Source organism: Lynx canadensis, chromosome C2 (assembly GCF_007474595.2).
Source record: "Lynx canadensis isolate LIC74 chromosome C2, mLynCan4.pri.v2, whole genome shotgun sequence".
NCBI lineage: Eukaryota > Metazoa > Chordata > Mammalia > Carnivora > Felidae > Lynx > Lynx canadensis.
The window spans coordinates 1861766-1879845 of record NC_044311.2 but is presented as its reverse complement, the minus strand read 5'-3'; the positions used below and the strand labels follow the sequence as shown (position 1 = coordinate 1879845).

The 18080-nt window shown below is 45.8% G+C and overlaps 1 protein-coding gene across 3 annotated transcripts in view; it reads right to left on the bottom strand.

The window, feature by feature from the left end:
- Window positions 1-18080, bottom strand: part of UBP1 (upstream binding protein 1) — a 52304-nt gene extending 34224 nt beyond the window's left edge. The window contains exons 1-2 of one of the 3 annotated variants that reach the window (XM_030330136.1): window positions 17838-18080; window positions 3118-3269 (exon numbers count right to left, since the gene is read on the bottom strand). In XM_030330136.1, the coding sequence (XP_030185996.1) occupies window positions 3118-3269; window positions 17838-17950 (265 nt within the window). In that variant the 5' untranslated portion in view covers window positions 17951-18080. The remainder of the gene's footprint in view (window positions 1-3117; window positions 3270-17837) is intronic. The other 2 variants (XM_030330133.1, XM_030330134.1) reach the window with 2 other exon arrangements.

Here is an 18080-nt window from a genome sequence, read left to right as displayed (position 1 = left end):
GCGCACACACACGCACAAACACAAGAGCTCAGACTTGGTGAGATGCCCTTTCGAGACCCAGCTTTGGCAAGGCCTTCAGAGGTAAGCAAGGAGGCGGGACCATATGATGCAAGTGTTTTCATCTAGACTCTAAGAGTAGATGCTGCCCACCTTGTGGAAACAGCTCTGATACACACAGCAGTGGCCTACTCCGCACCACCCTGGAGATCAGCCACCTGGTACACATTTGCTTCGGCTGACGTCATAGTTGTCTACTGCCGCTACAACAAATTTCGACAAACTCAGTGGCCTGAAACTATACAAACTTATTATCACACAGTTCTGGAATTCAGAAGTCCAGCATAGGTCTACTGGGCCAACATCAAGCAGTCAGCAGGACTGTGTTCCTTTTGGAGGCCTTAGGGTAGAACCCACTTCCTTGTGGTTTTTGGGTTTTTTTTGTTTTGTTTTTGATGCCACTAATATCCCTTGGCTCATGGCCTCTTCCTCAGTCTTCAAATCTGACTCTGACTCTTCTACCTCCCTCTCTATAAGGACGCTTGTGATTTCACTGGGACCACCTATATAATCCAGGATAATCTCTCCATCCCGACACCCTTTATTACTATTTTTTTAATGTAATCTCTACCCCTAATGTGGGGCTTGAACTCACCACCCTGAGACCAAGTGTCACATGTGCCATCAGGCGCCCCTAACACTCTTTATCTAACCACATCTTCAAAGTCCTTTTTGCTATATAAGGTAAAATATTCACAGGTTCTGGGGATTAGGGCATGGACATCTTTGGGGAACAATTATTCTGCCCACCACAGTTCCTAAGCAGTGCAAAAATGCTATTTCTACAGTTTAAAACTCTGACTGGCTTATTTAAAAGATTGTGATAATACACTGTCCAACAAACCTGGCAAACTTCCTGAGTCACGGAACAGGTATCTGGTACCAGGCCGGGTTCTAGCAATTTCCAAAAACTGCTCATCCAGCTGCAACAGGAAACTAACACGTCAACCAAGGTCTAAATAGTTGGTTTCCAGTGTGATCAGAAACCATTAAAGCTACTTAGTTGTAAGTGACAGGAACAGCAATAAAGGTCGTATTGGACTTCCTATGTGTTGGCTAGCTTGTAAGTGCATCATATCCATTAATTCAATTTCATCAACTGTTCTCACCTTGTCTTACGAATCTGTAAAATGCATTTTTTAAGTAAGCTCTATGCCCAACAGGGGGCTTGAACTCATGACCCCAAGATCAAGAGTCTCCTGTTCTATGGACAGCCAGTCAGGCACTCCTAAAATGGATTAATAAAACTTCGGGAGTTATTGGGGAACTAAATAACACACGCATAGTACTTAGTACAATGCTTCACACATTGTAAACACTCAGCAAACGTCAGTCTAATACGTCATTACTATAGATGGTGGCTGGCAACTTTTATCAACATGAGAGATCTTTTCCCAGTTTAATAGTAACAGTGATAAATTATGGATGTTTCCCCAGGCCAACAGACAGACACTTCCAACACATTCCTTTAAACAGGGGTCTGTGTGTACTCGATCATCCCATGGTATGCACGCAACAGAACTTACTCAACTATTCCCCAAGTAAGAGAAATGCACATGACTCCCTTGTCATTAGAAATAAAGCTACAGCGGATATCCACGCCCCTACATAGTTTCTTCTGATTTTTTTTTTATATCTAAAACAGGTTACCAAATACACTTAAGGTTCTTTCAAATATGACACTTAAGTCTCAAACAACAGAAGGCCTACCCAAACAATATTAACACCAAAGTTAGGGTACTGCTATGGGTGCTATGGTAGAATAACCTGGGTTGTAAAACCTCATGGATCCTAAATTTATAGATCAAATGAAAGGCTAGCATAAGTTATTCTTCCCTATTTCAGAATACTATTATTTCATAATAATCTAAAATCTACAGCTCACAGTTCAAGGAATTAAAGATCCTATTTAATGATGGAAAAATAATCATAATGTATCTTAAGCGAACAGGTGTTAATTCCAATTTTGTTGAAATATACACAAGAAAATACACCTAAAATAACATTTAAAATACTAAAAAGTATTCTTGGTGGGATGCAGCTACAGTCAATTTTCATCTTTATCTCTTGAGGTATTTCCCAATCCTTCTACAATGAGAGTATGTACTACTGTTTTTACAAGAATAAGAGTTCAGGGGTGCCTGGGTGGCTCAGTTGGTTAGGCACCCAACTCTTGATTTCGGCACAGGTCATGATCTCACGGCTCGTGAGTCTGGGCCCCACTGCACTGTCGGTGAGGAGCCTGCTTGGGATTGATTCTCTCTCTCTCTCTCTCTCTCTCTCCCCTCCACCGACCCCCGCCCTCCCTTGCTCACTCTCCGGCTCTCAAAAATAAACTTTAAAAAAAAAAAAAAAAAAAAAAGGAAACTCTAGATTTACAAGAAAACTAAAGGAGCAACATGGTTTCAGTATGTATATCCAACAAATGAATAGCTGTGTAACAAAGCACTTTTGTTTAATTTGGTCAGTCACATTGGCCCATGCCCAGACTGCTAAAGGTACCTCAGAAAAAATCCCTTATAATTTCCAAAAGTAAATTCTACACCCACATCCGTTTTCCACTCTGCCAGCTCTCATTTTCATATCACCAAAACAGAATATTCTCATCAAGTGCAGACAAGATACGGGTGGACAAAACTCGACACGGTTTATTTTAGCCACAGACTCCGTCCTGGTGCAGCTTGTCTATTTTCAGCACAAACCTGCTTCAGGCCTGAGACCCAGGTTCCTTGCTAGCTGGATTTCTGATTCACTCTCAAGTTCCATATTGAAACCAGGGTTCCTAAAAATAACTGACATCCTTTCCTACTTGCTCCTCCTCTGGATTTGGTCTGAAAAACCCTGTAATAAATCTTGTGCCACAGACCTTATTGATGCAAATCGGCTTCCACAAACTTTTACCTCGTTGGCTCACAGTAAAATGCCGACAACTTCTGTTAACTGAAGCTGTGGAACTTAAGAAACATAATCGAATTGCAAGCTGCTACCGGCAGACTAGGCTGCAGTGCCGCCGTGGATATATCGAAGTTCTTCGGCAAAACACGATCCGGCCATACCAACCTTGGTTCAAGTAAGTGAGCGTCTCGTCGTGCAGTTTGACGGCTGGCGAGGTGGCGGCGCACATCACATACTGAAAGGGTGGGTGTTTAGTCTCACCATCCAACGGAAGGCTGGAATCTTCCTGCTTAAAAATGGGCAATGCCAAGACATCGCTGAAAGGCAAAGGAATCAACATTGACCTGAGTTTGAGTTTAAAATACTTGAAAGCATATAAAAACACGTAGGGGTAGCTTCTTTTAAAACTTTAAGTTCAAGGGCACCCGACTGGGTCAGTTGGTGGAACATGCAACTTCTGATCTTGGGGTTAGGAGTCTGAGCCCCGCGTGAGGTCCAGGCGCTACTTAAAAAAATAAATAAACTTTTATAAAAAAAATAAGTAAAATAAAATTTAAGCCCAGAAACGTCATGTAGAATGAGAGGACTATTAATGTTAATCCGGCTCCCCCAAAAGATAGTATTAATAACCCATCTCTCCAGCGTGGGTCGGGGCGGGGGGGGAGAGTGGGAGAGCAGCTATGATTAGGCAGATAAAATGAGAAGTATTTAATAGTTAATAAAGTCCATGCTGATTAAGCAAGAGATCTAACAATATGTCTGCTACTTCAAAAAACTCTTTAAAAACCTTAAACTCCATATTATTTCTATGAGAAAAAAAGAGCAAGTGCATAGCTACCTGTTTTGAAAGGTAGGTCACACTGGCACCATAAAATCAGAAAGAAGTGTCTGATTAAGACGGTACTTTACAAAAAGTGCCCCGCTAGGCCTGGCAAATGCTGGGTATAAAGCTTCAGGCTTCGTCTGAAACAGTGGCTTCTTCTGAGAAGCAGACAGTTGCTGCAGAAGCAGCTGCTATCTCCCCAAGGATAACTTGGCGCACTGGCTGGGGGGAGGCGGGGGGGGCCTTCTGGGGCACTGCCTATATTCTTCTCTGTTAACCCAAACACATGGATGTGTTTGCTTTGCTTTTTTACAAAAACAGCAGAGATATAACTTACATTCCATAAAAACTCACCCTTTTAATCATTCAGTGGGTTCTGGCATATTAATAAGAGTTGTGCAGTTATCCTATCTAATCCCAGAACATTTTCATCACCCCAAAAAAGAAATCTCATGCCCGTTAGCAGTCACTCCCCAGCCCTACCGCCCGACCCTAACCCTAGTCCTGGCAGTGACCTACTGTGTCTCTATGCACTTGCCTATTCTTTTTTTTTTTTTTTTTAATGTTTATTTATTTTTGAAAGAGACAGACACACACACATGGAGTGTGGGCAGGGAAGGGGGGCAGAGACAGGGAGACGCAGAATCTGAAGCAGGCACCAGGTTCTGAGCTGTCAGCACAGAGCCCGACATGGGGCTCGAGCTCATGACCCACGAGATCACGATCTGAGCCTGAAGTCGGACGTTCAACCTACTGAGCCAGCCAGGTGCCCATGCGCTTGCCTATTCTCAGCATTTAATGCAAAGAGAATCCCATGGCCTTTTGAGACTGGCTTCTTTTGCTCGGGGTTTTCAAGGTCCCGCTGTTGTAGCATTCCCATTTAGGGACGATACTCCCTTCGATCAGACGGATCGAACAGATGGATCAGTCTGTTTATCCACCCTGGGGCATCAGGGCTGCTGCTGCTGGTGTAAACCTAGGAGAATTGCCAGGTTATATGGTTACTCTGTTTAACTTTCTAAGGAACTACCAAAGGGCTTTCCAGAGAGGACACACAATTTTACGTTCCCACCATTAAGGTATGAATTATAGGTATTTGCTTTGGAGACAGATCGCTGTTCTGTACACCTGTATCTTGATAATGTCTCTATGTTCCTTCCTCCATAAAAAAGTAAAGAAATAACAAAATATCCAAATGAATAACTACTTTATCAACACCACTAGCAAGGGCTTGTCTAAATTGCTTCCCCGCCCCCCAAAAGCTGTTAACACACTCAGATATTTGGCTAGTCCATTTTAACTAAATTCAATTTAAAACCAAAAGTGTAAATAAATGAGATGGGAGAGAAAGGCTGCACTGCGTTCGCTCCTCCCCGCACACACTCTATTAAAGCACCAGACTGATTATTCAGAGACTAATTACCCACTAGCCCTCTTCGCACCTGGGAATTGCCAACACGCTCCTAAGCGCTTAAGTATAACTGAGAAACACACCGTCAGCACTGGTCCTCAATCCTCTAGAGTTCTTCTCAACACTGCAACCTGAGGGTCACCCGAGGGGCACAGATCTAAAACTTTGCGGCAGATATAAAAACTTTTCAGGAGGCTGAAAAACGGTGCTTTAAGACTTAGAGCAACTCTCTTCACGAAAAACAATCATGATTGTTCCATGACAGATGAGCATATATATATATATATAAGCGCATATATATATATGTATAAAAGCATATATATATAAGCGCATATATATATTTTCTTATGTTCTATATACGTAAGCATTTGAAGGATGAGAAAAAGGGGCACCTGGCTGGCTCAGCCAGTAGAGTATGCAATTCTTGATCTCGGGGTTGTAAGTTCGAGTCCCACATTGGGTGTAGAGATTACTTAAAAATAAAATCTTAAAAAAAAAAAAAAAAAAAAAGATCCTTTGCTATTGAAATCCCAATTCATTTGAACTAGGGTCCCGGCAAGGCCCCACTCTGCTCTTCTTCCCTCTTCTACTTGTCCTCACTGCCCCTGGCCCCCACACCAGCCTCCCACCCTGCCTCTTTCAAGGCATCTGTACTGGTGCTGGGTTTGGAGCCACTCTTCTGCTGATGTCCATCTACTTCACTTCATTTAAATGTCACCTTCACAGCGACAGCCTGCCAACTGCAGTCCGCCCATCCGTGTTCCCAACTCCCCTTGTCCTGTTCTATCTTCCCACAGAGCTTATCACCTTCCCACAGTACACAGGACTTAAGTTTGTACCACCCCTAAGTATACAACCATCTCCCAAATTTCTTTCACTTCACTGACTCACCCCAACATTTAGAGCCTCAAATGCCTGCTGAATCAACGAACCAACTGCAGCCCTAATAATCAATCATTATTAAAATGAAAAAAACAGGTATCTAGGTAATTTAAGATCCTCATGTCTACTAAGCCGAACCTTAGGAAAGAAAGTCCCAGGAGTCAACTGTTTTTGTAATCCCACATCCCAGACAGGTAGAGCTCCCAGGGATCAGACAAGCAAATGAAAAGTCTCAAGGCTTCAACTATTACAAGTAATTTTGAAATGCCAGTACCCAAAAATAACCAGGCACACAAACAAGACTCTGGGAGCAAGAACCAACAGCAAAAACAACAGATGGCATGCACCCAGTTCCAGATCTGTCTGTTGGTATTCAGCTCTTTTCCGCCTCTGTTGCAGAGGGGTTCGAGGTCTGAAACTACATATACAAGACTTCTTGCCAGCTGGAGTCTTGCTAAGTCATCCCAAAGGGAAGCACTGGTGGGAAATGAAAAGGGAGTAGGAAAAGACAGAGGCGGGCAAGCGCACAGAGGGTGGCTACAGGAAATTTCTAGGCCACGGGGCAGCCATGCCCCCAGGCACAACCAGGTAACAAGCCCTCCTCCCCAAACTGTTCCAGCACCTTTGCAAATACTTCACTACATCTTTCTCTGCTTGAAACATCTAAATGGTTTCTATTTTCCTAACTGGACACAGACTGATACCCCCAAAGAATTCAGATGCTGGAATTATTGAACCTATACTATAAAATTATGCTTACTCTGTATAAAGAAATACAAAAGGCAAGCCCAGGGACACCTAGGTGGCTCACTCGGTTGAGCGACTGGCTCTTGGTTTCCACTCAGGTCATGATCTCACCATTTGTGAAATCAAACCTGCTTGGCATATTCTCTTTATCTCTCTCTCTCTCTCTCTGTCTCTCTCTCCATCTCCATGTCCCTCCCCTGCTCACTCACACACACTCTCTCTCAAAATAAATTTAAGAAAATGTAAATAAAAGACAAGCCCAAATGATCTGTACGGAAGAGAAAATTTTAAGGGACAGTAAAATAAAAAGGAACAAACAGAACTTCTAAAACTGGAAAATAAAATTGATAAAATTAAGAACTTAGCTTTAACAGCAGCTCAAACAGAAATATATAGGTAAAAAGAAGTTATGGAAAATGCAAAGAGACATTAAGAAACAAAGGACAAGGTGAGACAATTTTACACTGAATTGAATTCCCAGAAGAGGAAAACATATCACAGAGGCAGTATTTGACCTAAAGGCTGAGCAATTCCAGAACTGATGAAATATACCAATTGACTGATTCAGGAAGCCCAAATAACCCAAGCAGGATAAGATGTGGTACATATACACAATAGAGTATTACTCAGCAATCAAAAAGAATGGAATCTTGCCGTCTGCAAGTACGTGGATGGAACTGGAGGGCTTTATGCTAAGTGAAATTAGAGAAAAGACAAATAGCATATGACTTCACTCACATGAAGACTTTAAGACACGAAACAGAGGAACATAGGGGAAGGGAACCAAAAATATAAAAACAAGGACGGGGACAAAATGGAAGAGACTCTTAAATACAGAGAACAAACTGAGGGTTGCTGGAGGGGTTGGGGTGGGGGGTGGGCTACATGGGTAAGGGGCACTAAGGAAGACACTTGTTGGGATGAGCACTGGGTGTTATACATGGGGGATGAATCACTGGAATCTTCCTGAAATCATTATTCCACTATATGCTAACTAACTTGGGTCTAAATAAATAAATAAATAAAATAAAATAAAAAATAAAGATATTGTGTTTAAAGAAAAAGGGAATCAATCACTGGAAAGCGGGAATGGGGAGAAGAGGTGGGAGAGATGAGGAGGGGTCCTGGAGTGTCCTGGAATCATCAAGTGCTAGGGGTGGGGAGCAGAGGATGAGGCCACCGTGGGAGCAGCACAGTCGCAGCTGGGGCAAAAGGATGCACTTGAATGCCGAGGCTGTGAACTTCAAGTAAGACCCATTCACTGCTTTTCTAGACCACATTCAGCTGCTTAGGTGTGTTAGGTGTCACATTTAATCAGGGTTACAGTTTTGCTACAATAAAAAAGGTGGGAGGGGAATAAAGCAAGAGGGCCAAGAGAGACGGAATATTAACAAGGAAGAAGTAATTACAACAACTGCACATGGAAATTAAAAGTGGCTGAAGAAAAAAAGGTGTTCAAGAAGGCGAACTGAGTCCAATCAACGACTGTGGACGGGCCAAATGACAGAGCAAGAGGAGGGTCCTAAAGGAATGAGCTGGGAGGGTAGAAGGTGGTAGTTAATGCTTAACTCTGAATTTGAGATTGTATGTGGGTTGCACAGTTGGAAATGTCAAGGTCTAACCATAAGATTGAGTAGCTAAAGATAATACCACTGTAAGAAAGATACAAGGAACAGAAATGTCAGGCTACTAGAAGGCCCATTTAAGTGTCTTCTGAATCACCAAAAATTAAAACAGCAATAGTGTCAGATAGTGACAGTGAACCAGGACCTAAAATTTTAAAAATGAGGAACGATCCAGGGTGCCTGGGTGGCTCAGTCGGTTAAGTGTCCAACTTTGGCTCAGGTCACGATCTCATGGTTCCCGGGTTCGAGCCCCACTTTGGGTGAACCTGAGCCCCACTTTGGGCTCCACGCTCTTTCCCTCTCGTGGGATTCTCTCTGCCCCTTGCTCACTCGCACTCTCCTCTCTCTCTCGGGGGGGGGGGGGGGGGGGGGGGGAATGAGGAATGACCCAGAAATCACTAAGATGACTGCAATAATTGGGTGACTGGTGGATATTTGGTAACATGAAATTCAAAGTTGGGAGGTCTTGCAAGGAAGGAGACAGGAAGCGTAGTTTGAGATGGCAATGAAAGGAAGGGGGTCCTTCCCTAGGCCTGTGGAAACAGACCACCACCGCTTGAGAGGGCTTCAGAGGAAAAGTCATCATTAAGAGACAGAGTTGACTACGTTAGTTTCCCAAGACCGTCACAACAAAGCACCAAGAACCGAATGGCTTAAAACAGAAATGTGTGTCCCTCGGCTCTGGAGGCCAGAAGTCCGCAATAAAGGTGTCAGTGTGGTTGGTGCCCTGTGAGGGCTGTGAGCGGGCTCTACTCTGGGCCTCTCTCCCAGTTTCTGGGATTTGGTGACATCTTTTGTGTTCCCTGGCTTGTGGACGCATCACTCCAATCACATGGTCAGCAGCAACCAGTGTGCCTTCACTTAAGTCTTCCTCTGTGCCCAAATGTTCCCTTTTTATAAGGATACCGGCACCTGCCCTGATTACATCATTTTTACTTGATTACCTCTATGAAGACCTTATTTCCAAGTAAGGTCACATTCTGAGGTCCTGTGGGCTAGGACTTCCAATATATCCTTCTGGGGGGGGAGGGAGGGGCACAATTCAACCAATTAACATCGACCACTTAGGGGATTTTTTTTTTTTAAATTTTTTCAATGTTCATTTTTGAGGGAGCGACAGAGCACAAGCAGAGGAGGGGCAGAGAGAGAAGGAGACACAGAATCCGAAGCAGGCTCCAGGCTCTGAGCTGTCACCACAGAGCCTGACGCGGGGCTCGAACCCACGAACCGTGAGATCACGACCTGAACCAAAGCCACCTAGGTGCCCCACTAAGGGGGTTTTCTGATGACAAACTGAGAATTCTAGAGGGCAACATGGAAGGAAGTTAGGAACTGGTAAGAAAGCGGAGATGGGTAAAGAATTGGGGGGGGGTGGTGCAGGGGTGCGTGGGTGGCTCAGTCAGTTGAACGTCCGACTTTGGCTCAGGTCATGATCTCACGGTTTGTGAGTTCGAGCCCCGGGGACAGGGTCTGTGCTGACAGCTCAGGGCCTGGAGCCTGCTTCTGATTCTATGTCTCATTCTCTCTCTGCCCCTCCCCCACTTGTGTTCTGTCTCTCTCTTACTGTCGATCAAAATATAGGAGAAAAGCAGCGACCTGAAAATCTGGAATTTCTCGTAGTCCTGACAAACAAATACTAAGGGCACAAAAGGTCTGGTCCAATATGCCCTAAAAAACTTATACATATGTCTAGGAGAGACAGATCAAAAAGGCACAAGTATAATAAAAAAGAAGTTATAACTAATGATATAACAACTAAAAAGATGAGAATATCACTACCAACTTTGTGCCAATATATTGGAAAATATGGATAAGATGAATATGCCCTAGAAAGAGAACTTATCACAGGGTGCCTGGGGGGCTCAGTCCGTTGAGTATCTGACTTCGGCTCGGGAGTTCAAACCCCGTGTCAGGCTCTGTGCTGACTGCTCAGAGCCTGGGGCTGAAGCCTGCATCAGATTCTGTGTCTCTGTCTCTCTCCCTCAAAAATAAACTTTAGAAAAAATTTAAGAAAAAAAAAAAAGATAACATCAAAACTTTCTTCAAGACATAACGACACCTGGCTGGCTCAGTTGGTGGAGCATGTGACTCTTGGGGTTGTGAGTTCGAGAATAAAATCTTAAGAGAAACAAAAACTTTCTTCAAGACATAAATAGCTGTTAAAAAATAATCCTACAGACACTGATATCATGGTTAAAACATTTCCCCCCAAAGAAAATCCCTGCCCCGGAATGGTTTTACAGGCAAGTTTTATCAGACTTTCAAAGGCAGTTCTTATACAAACTCTTCAACAGAACAGAAAGAGAATACTTCCTAACTCATTTTATAAGCGTAAAGTAATTTGGAGTCAAAACTGGCTACAAACAGAACTAAAAAGAAAATGAAAAGCTCATTTCAGCCATAAATACAGATACAAACAAACAAACAAACAAATTAAGTATTAACAAACCAAATCCAAGAGTCCTATGACAAAGCATGGTCTAGTTGAGTATTCCCCCGGAACATAAGGACAGAATGCAGAATCTGGAAACAGAACACCACACTTCTGGACAGTTGATTTAGAACAGAATGGCATTGTGAAGAGGTTCGAGTAAAAAGTCTTTTCAAGTAGGGAAAAGTGCAATTGCCCTCCTACTTCATACCATACCAAAAAAAACAAATTTATTCCAGATAGACTGTAATCCTAGGCATAGTCTATAAAGTAACAGATCATTAGAAAAGACTGTAAAAATATCTTTGACCCTCACAGTAGAGAAAGGCTAACTGTAAGTGAAAACATTAGTCAATTTGACCATCTCAAAATCAAGAACGTCAGCTCAAAAGCCACCAAAAAGACAACAGAAAGAGAAGTCATGGAGGTGAAGTATTCATGACATCTATGCATAATCAAAGACTATATCCAGGATCTATGAAGAACTACAATAGGAAAAAAGAAAACAATAGAATTAAATGACGACAAAGGTGCTGCCTTCAAATCTTGAGACACTTACAGATAAACATATACACCCTTAAACGTATCTATTAGAAGACAAACACCAGGAGGAGAAAGCACCCAACCAAAGAAGTTGGAAAATAACCAGAGCAAGCAAGAACCTGGAAGAAAATAACCACAAAAATAAAACAGAAAACCCAACCTAAAAGAAAAACAAAACCAAAACTGGTTTCTTTTTTTTTAATGTTTATTTATTTCAAGGGAGAGAAAGCACGTGGGTGCAGGTGTGACGGTGGGGGAGGGGCAGAGAGCGAGGGAGGGAGGGAGGGAGAGAGGGAGGGAGAGAGAGGGGGAGAGAGAGGGGGAGAGGGAGAGGGAGAGGGAGAGAGAGAGAGAGAGAGAGAGAGAATCAATCCCAAGCGGGCTCTGTGTGCAGGGCTCGATCCTGAGAACCAATCCCGCAAACCCTGAACAGAATCAAAACTCAAATGCTCAACTGATGGTGCTCCCCAAAATTTGGTTTCATGCAAGGCACTAAAGATACAGACAAACCTCTGACATAGGTCACAGAAGCAGGAAAAGATAGGGAGTTCCTGTGAGGTAAAAGGGAATAATCACAAATACAGAGGTCTTTTTTTTTAAAACCTAAAAACTTAAAGCAATTTTAAATGAAGAGTAAAATGACCACAACTGGCTAACGTTCATAAATTCTGAATATTCCTACGTCCACTGCATAAATTACATGTACAGTCAAACATCTACTTTGTGCGAAAAAATTAAAATCACCAAATCCAGGCTGCATTCCAGGTGAGCTTTACAAAATCTTGAAGAAACCGTTAAGTCTCATCTCATAAAAAATTTCTAGGGGTACCTGGCTGACTCGGTCCATAGAGCGTGAGATTCTTCATGAGTTCAAGCCCCATGTTGGGCATACAGTCTACATATCTAAATACATAAATACAACTTTTAGCCCATGAGAGAAAGCTATCCAACTCACTTGAAAGTGATACAGCCTTGATGTTAAAAAAAAAAAAAAAAAAGAAAAAAAAAAGTCTTGATGTTTAAAAAAATAACAGGAGTACAAGAAAATAAAACAGAGGACCAATCTCATCTAGGAACAAAGATCATCTATTTATGAAACTTTGGAAACCTTCTCTAAAATCAGTAAGAAGATCAAAGAATCAAGTTTTTAGTGGTTCTAAACAACACTACAGCAAAGCCACGGCCAACACACCAAGGCAAGAATGTGAAATGTAAAGACCATACAGGAAGAAACAAGTCTACCGCTATTTACAAACACTGTTGGGGCGCCTGGGTGGCTGGCTCAGTCGGTGAAGCCTCCGACTTCGGCTCAGGTCATGATGTCACAGTTTGTGGGTTCGAGCCCCGCGTCCGGCTCTGTGCTGACGGCTCGGAGCCTGGAGCCTGCTTCGGATTCTGTGTCTCCCTCTCTCTGCTCCTTCCCAGCTTGCACTTGGTCTCTCAAAAATAAACGTTAAAAAAAAAGTCAAAATAACTATGAATAAACGTTTAAAAATTTTTTAAACGTTTAAACGTTTATTCATAGTTACCTTGATTATGAAAAATAACTAGAAAAACTGACTAGAAAGTCTGAGAGCCTACGAATTATTAGAACGAGTAAATTCACCGAGGTCCGGGGCGGCGGGCGGGGGAGAAGCAAAATACAACAAGACGGAGAAGAAACACATATACAGCCTTCCCGGCAGATTTTCCTTCCATCCAGAAAGAGCGCGTCCCACCACACGTACGAACTGGCAGGCGGCCAAAAGGTGCCACGGAGACCAGTGGAAGCCGTAGCCCGGCTCCGGAGATCAGGGCCCAGCCGCGCCGCCCGCTGAGCCACACGGTGGCAGGCTGCTCGACTTCTCTGAGCTCCGACACCGGGTCTGCTCTTCATTTAGAAGGAAGTCTGTTTCCCGCATCTGCAGTCTACGCACACGCCGAACCAGCGATGGTCACAGGTGTGGCCTACGGAACCCTGAGGAAACGGAGACTCTTTCGGGGGTTCGGAAGGTCAAAGTTATTTTCAGCATCACAGCAAAGCGTGATCTGCCTTTTTCCCTTCGATGACATCTGCACTCGGCCGACGGTGATCAGAACTGCTGGTGCCGTCGCACGAACCGGGGCAGTGGCACCAAACTGGACCCAGATCAAAGCAGTGGTAGCCGCTGCGCAGTAATCATTCATCTCAGGACGTAGCGGCTCTTGGGCGGGTATCACGGATTTCTGCTGCACACCTAGTGGTCGTCCGAAGGAGAGCTTTCATGCCACCGTTTGATCTGCAGGCCGCCCCGGCAGTTTCTCTCACAAAGTATCAGTTTTACTTGAGAGGAAAACTAACAGGCGCGCCCGGGTGTCTCGGTCGGTTAAGCTTCCGGCTCCTGATTTCACCCCAGGTCACCATCTCATGGTTGTGGGACCGGAGCCCCGCATCGGGCTCCCTGCTGACAGCAAAGAGCCTGCTTGAGAATCTCTCTCCCTCCCTCCCTCTCATGCTGCCACTCCCTCTCCCTCTCTCAAAATAAATACATAAATATTTAAAAAAAAAAAAAAAAAAAAAGAAAAGAAAAACAAACTACGATTCTTCAGACCTAGGTATCTGGCAAATTTCCTCCAAAACCGAACAAAGCGGGCCCGTCGTTTCCTGGAAAACAACTGTGAGAGTGTCAGAGTAGGCAGTCGGCCGGGTTCTAGAAGGACGGCTGGAGGCCGCCAAGAGGAAGTCGTGGCCGGCCAGGAGGCAGCCAGAGGCCGGTCCTGGCGGCGCTCCAAGACAAAATCACGAGCGACCGGATCAAACCGGACAGGCCAAGATGGCTGCCGAAGTCGGGCAAAGTTCAAGTTCACGTGACTCGTTACCCTGCCCGACCCGACCAAAATCTCCCTCGGGCTCAGGGTGCCGTGGCGGGACACCCCGGACCAAAGAAGGGAGACGAGGCTCGGCCTCCGAGAAACGCCCACCTCGAGCGGCAACCATTCCGGCCCCTGGTCGACAACACGACAGAAGCCCGAGACCCGGCGGCCCCGCTCTCCCCTCGGCTCGCCGCCCCTCGCGGCCTGACGGCGTCCTTCCGCCTTCACGAACTTTGCTGCTGGCACCGCTGGGCTGTGCGTCCTTGGATCCTTTCTCCTGACGGGATTAAGGCCCTCCAGGGCCGTCTTCCGTCCGAGCGGGGTCACAAGGCTGGGGGCCCGAGGTCTCCTGGTCTACCCGGCGGTAAGACCAATGCCCCTCGGTGAGGTGATGACTGAATGCGTTGTGTGTGATCTAAGGAGCTCACGTTACTTAAGTCCTGAAAATTCCGTTGCTACAGACTCTACATTTCATGTCGGCAAAACTCAGGTGGCCCCAAAGACCCTCTCAAGAAAGTTTCCAAGAATTACTTTCTAGAGGCCACGTGGTTATCTGCCCCTCACTTCGCAAAACACGAAGGACCCAGATTCCAAGTTCCGAGGGGCTTCAGACTTCCGTCCTTCGGCGACGGGAACCTCGGCCTTCGTCTGGAACGGCAGTGCCACCGGCAGGTGACGCGGGTGACCCCGTAGCATCTGTGGGCTCCGGGTTACCCGCTTCAAAGGGAGGGACTGGTTAAGAAGTTCCTAGGATCTCTTCACCCATCTCGAGAATCCTGATGTAACGAGCCCAAAGACTCTCGGAAACATTCACGAGCCGCCTCGTTTCCAACAGAGTCTGCAGCCGCTCACACCTCGCGCACACACGTGGCACAGCCGCAGACGCAGGGGGAGGGGGAAGGGGGAGGAAGAGAAGCAGAGAAAACAAACGAACCCAAGTCAAGTGGAAAGAAAGGAGAAGCAAAGGTAATACGAGAAATTGCCACGACGCCCCCCAACACTGTTAGCCTGCGCTGTTTAACGCACACAGGTTTTTATTTTTTATTTTTATTTTTCACCCGGGCTCCGTGCCGAATGGGAGGCTTGAACTCACGACCCCGAGATCAAGAACTGCATGCTTTACTGACTGAGCCAGCCAGGGGCCCTAATGCAAACAGATTTTTAAGTCAGACTATCGAGAGAAACCGTCTTTTTTACAAGCCGTCTTCCCCCAAATCCACAGAAACCATTTCTTAGAAAGTCTTTAAAAATGGCTTAAACCATCCAAAGAGCAAACAGAGGAAGCACACTTCACTCTGGAACACGAAAGAGAAGCTTACTTTGTAGGCAGCTTTCCATTTTATGAAGAAATCCGTTCTCCAAGAATTTCCATTTTTGCACCTCAAATTTACTTCCTGAACTTACGGGAGAACAGATCAAAGGGAAAGTTAGGCAGCAACGGCCTTACTTCCCGTCTGATGCGGAGGAAAAGAGCCTGCCCGCCCGCGCACGCGCATTAAGAAGACACCAGGCCCCCCTGGGATCCAGCCGCCTGGGGCTCCAGGTCCAGGCCAGGGAAGGACGAGTGCACTCACAGGAGGCCTGCAACAGCCTCAACCTTTCTTCAGACTTAGTCCACAGAAAGTCCATTTTGGAACTGCCCAAGTTTGAATCTCAAATCGAGGGCCTTGAATTTGCAAGTGGCAAGCAAGTACTCTCGTGGGTTCCTCAGTTTTGAGGACCTAACTGCATAGGAAAGAACAAAACTAAACTAAACAAGCTCCTTGAAAACCTGGCATTTGCCTTCAAAGATACCTGGAAATTTAGATGAAATGGTACACCGTGAAACAATAACCAAAAACATCCAATGGAAAGTTTCCCCGTGGCAAGTATTGTAGGAGACCAATAATTGTAAGATGTCAGGCATTATTTTAAGAACAAGGTCAGGGAAATGGTTTATAGCATGATTTTCTTTCCTTTCCACAGAATAAACCATAGATAAAAGTTCATTAGTTGGCTGAGTCACTAAAACAAACAAAACTCTAGGAAAAAAGTAAAGGCTCAAAATAACCCTAATAAGCAAAGTTCTTGGCAGCAAACTCTCCTTTTCCCGTAACTGAGAAGTGAGAAGCAGCTTTTCAGCCGAAAACGCTACATTCCCTTCAGGTGCCTTAACTAGCCTCCAGGAGCTGCGTGGCACTTGAGGCCCACGTTTTCAAGTGGGGAATCACGGTCTGCAGGACGCCTGTCCGAGATGACCCTCTGACTTTCAATAGATCAATTTCTCCAAGTGAAACAGTTGTTCCCGAAAATAAGCCACCACACTCAGAGCCCTCAAGTTGCACAAGTGCCGAGAGGAAGTGCCAAGTTCAGGGAGAGGAGCACATACCCACCCAATCAGGGTCAGAGTCTGGTGACGAAAGGCTTTCCCCCACCCACTTCCACGCTCTAAGAAACACCTCCTCCTTTCTGAGAGTCCTTTAGTGCCCAAAGTTTCCCGTGTAAGACCCAAAAGCTGAATTTCTTCAGGGAGCAGTCTCCACCATCCCCGGCCTGCCCTGACCCACAAGTCTTTGCTCAGGACTGTTGTGTCCTCGGTCCTCGCGCAGAGCCGCAGGGAGGTGTATGAAAGCTACTGGGAGACTGGACAGCTCTTCAAAGACACAGGCATTACGTTAAAGAACTTACTTAGAAAGTCTCATTGAATTAGCCTTCATAAAAAGCTGCCAAGCCACGGGATTTTACACTTTAATCGGGTGAATTTATAGTGCATCAACTGTATTTCAATAAAGCTGCTAAAAATAAAAATAGCGAGCTACCAAACTGACAGAAGTTATTCAAGAAAACAAAAACAGAACCACGGCGTTCTTCAGGATAAAGGCCAGAGACTAAGCTCAGATCTGTTGCAACCTTCAAAATTAAACAAAATGAATGGCTGCTGGTACAGGCAGCAGAGACTAAACAAACTATTGTTTGTTGTGCAATCACGGCATCTTAAAGCCTTCTTCAAAAGAAAATAGCCTAGGAGGGTGGTCCCCAAAACGAAAAACTTCACATTGAAACAATCAAAATACAGAACTAAGGCGCTCCCCCCCCACCGTGTCCACTTTCGCTTATGACATAATTACTGTTGTAACAGCCGTGATTAAAATTTGCAACCAGGAAAGACTACAATGTAGAACAGAATAGGAACGGGTAACCGAAACCCTAAAGAGTATTTTCCCAGTACAAGTTCTACTATTTCGTACACTGTATTCCAGCTCCAAGCGGCTTGTAAATCACTTGCCAGGAAAGGAAGCCCCTTCCCCCACCAAGCCAAGCCATCCTAACAGCCAGCCAGTTTTCCAGCAAAAATGCAGCCCTCAGGAGCAGTTTCCCGGAGCCAGGCTCGCCCCCACCCCCCGCCACCCCCCGCCACCCCCCTGCCACCCATCTGGGCAGAGGCCCGCGGGGCTCCCCGGCCCCGACGACCACGCGGCAGGGCCCGGACCCCGCGACCGGGAGGCCCGGGCACCGCTGGGAGCAGCCGCACCCGGCAGAGGCCCAGGGTCGCGCAGGCCTTCCCCCAAGGAGACCGAGGCTTCCGCCCGCCCAGCCCAGGGCGCCCGGTACCTCATGCTGTAGGCGCCGGCGCCCAGCTCCTGCCCGATGCCCGAGAGGCTGGCGTCGAAGTCGTGCACCAGCCCGGACTCGATCACCTCGTCCATCTTGAGCACCCAGGCCATCTTCCGGCCTCGCCGCCGCCCGGCGCGGCCTCCGCGAGCAGGCGATGGGGCCGGAGCTCCGCGGGCGCGCCCTGGGGGAGGGCGCGGGTGAAGCCTCGGGCGGCGCGGCGGATGGTCACCACGGGCGGCC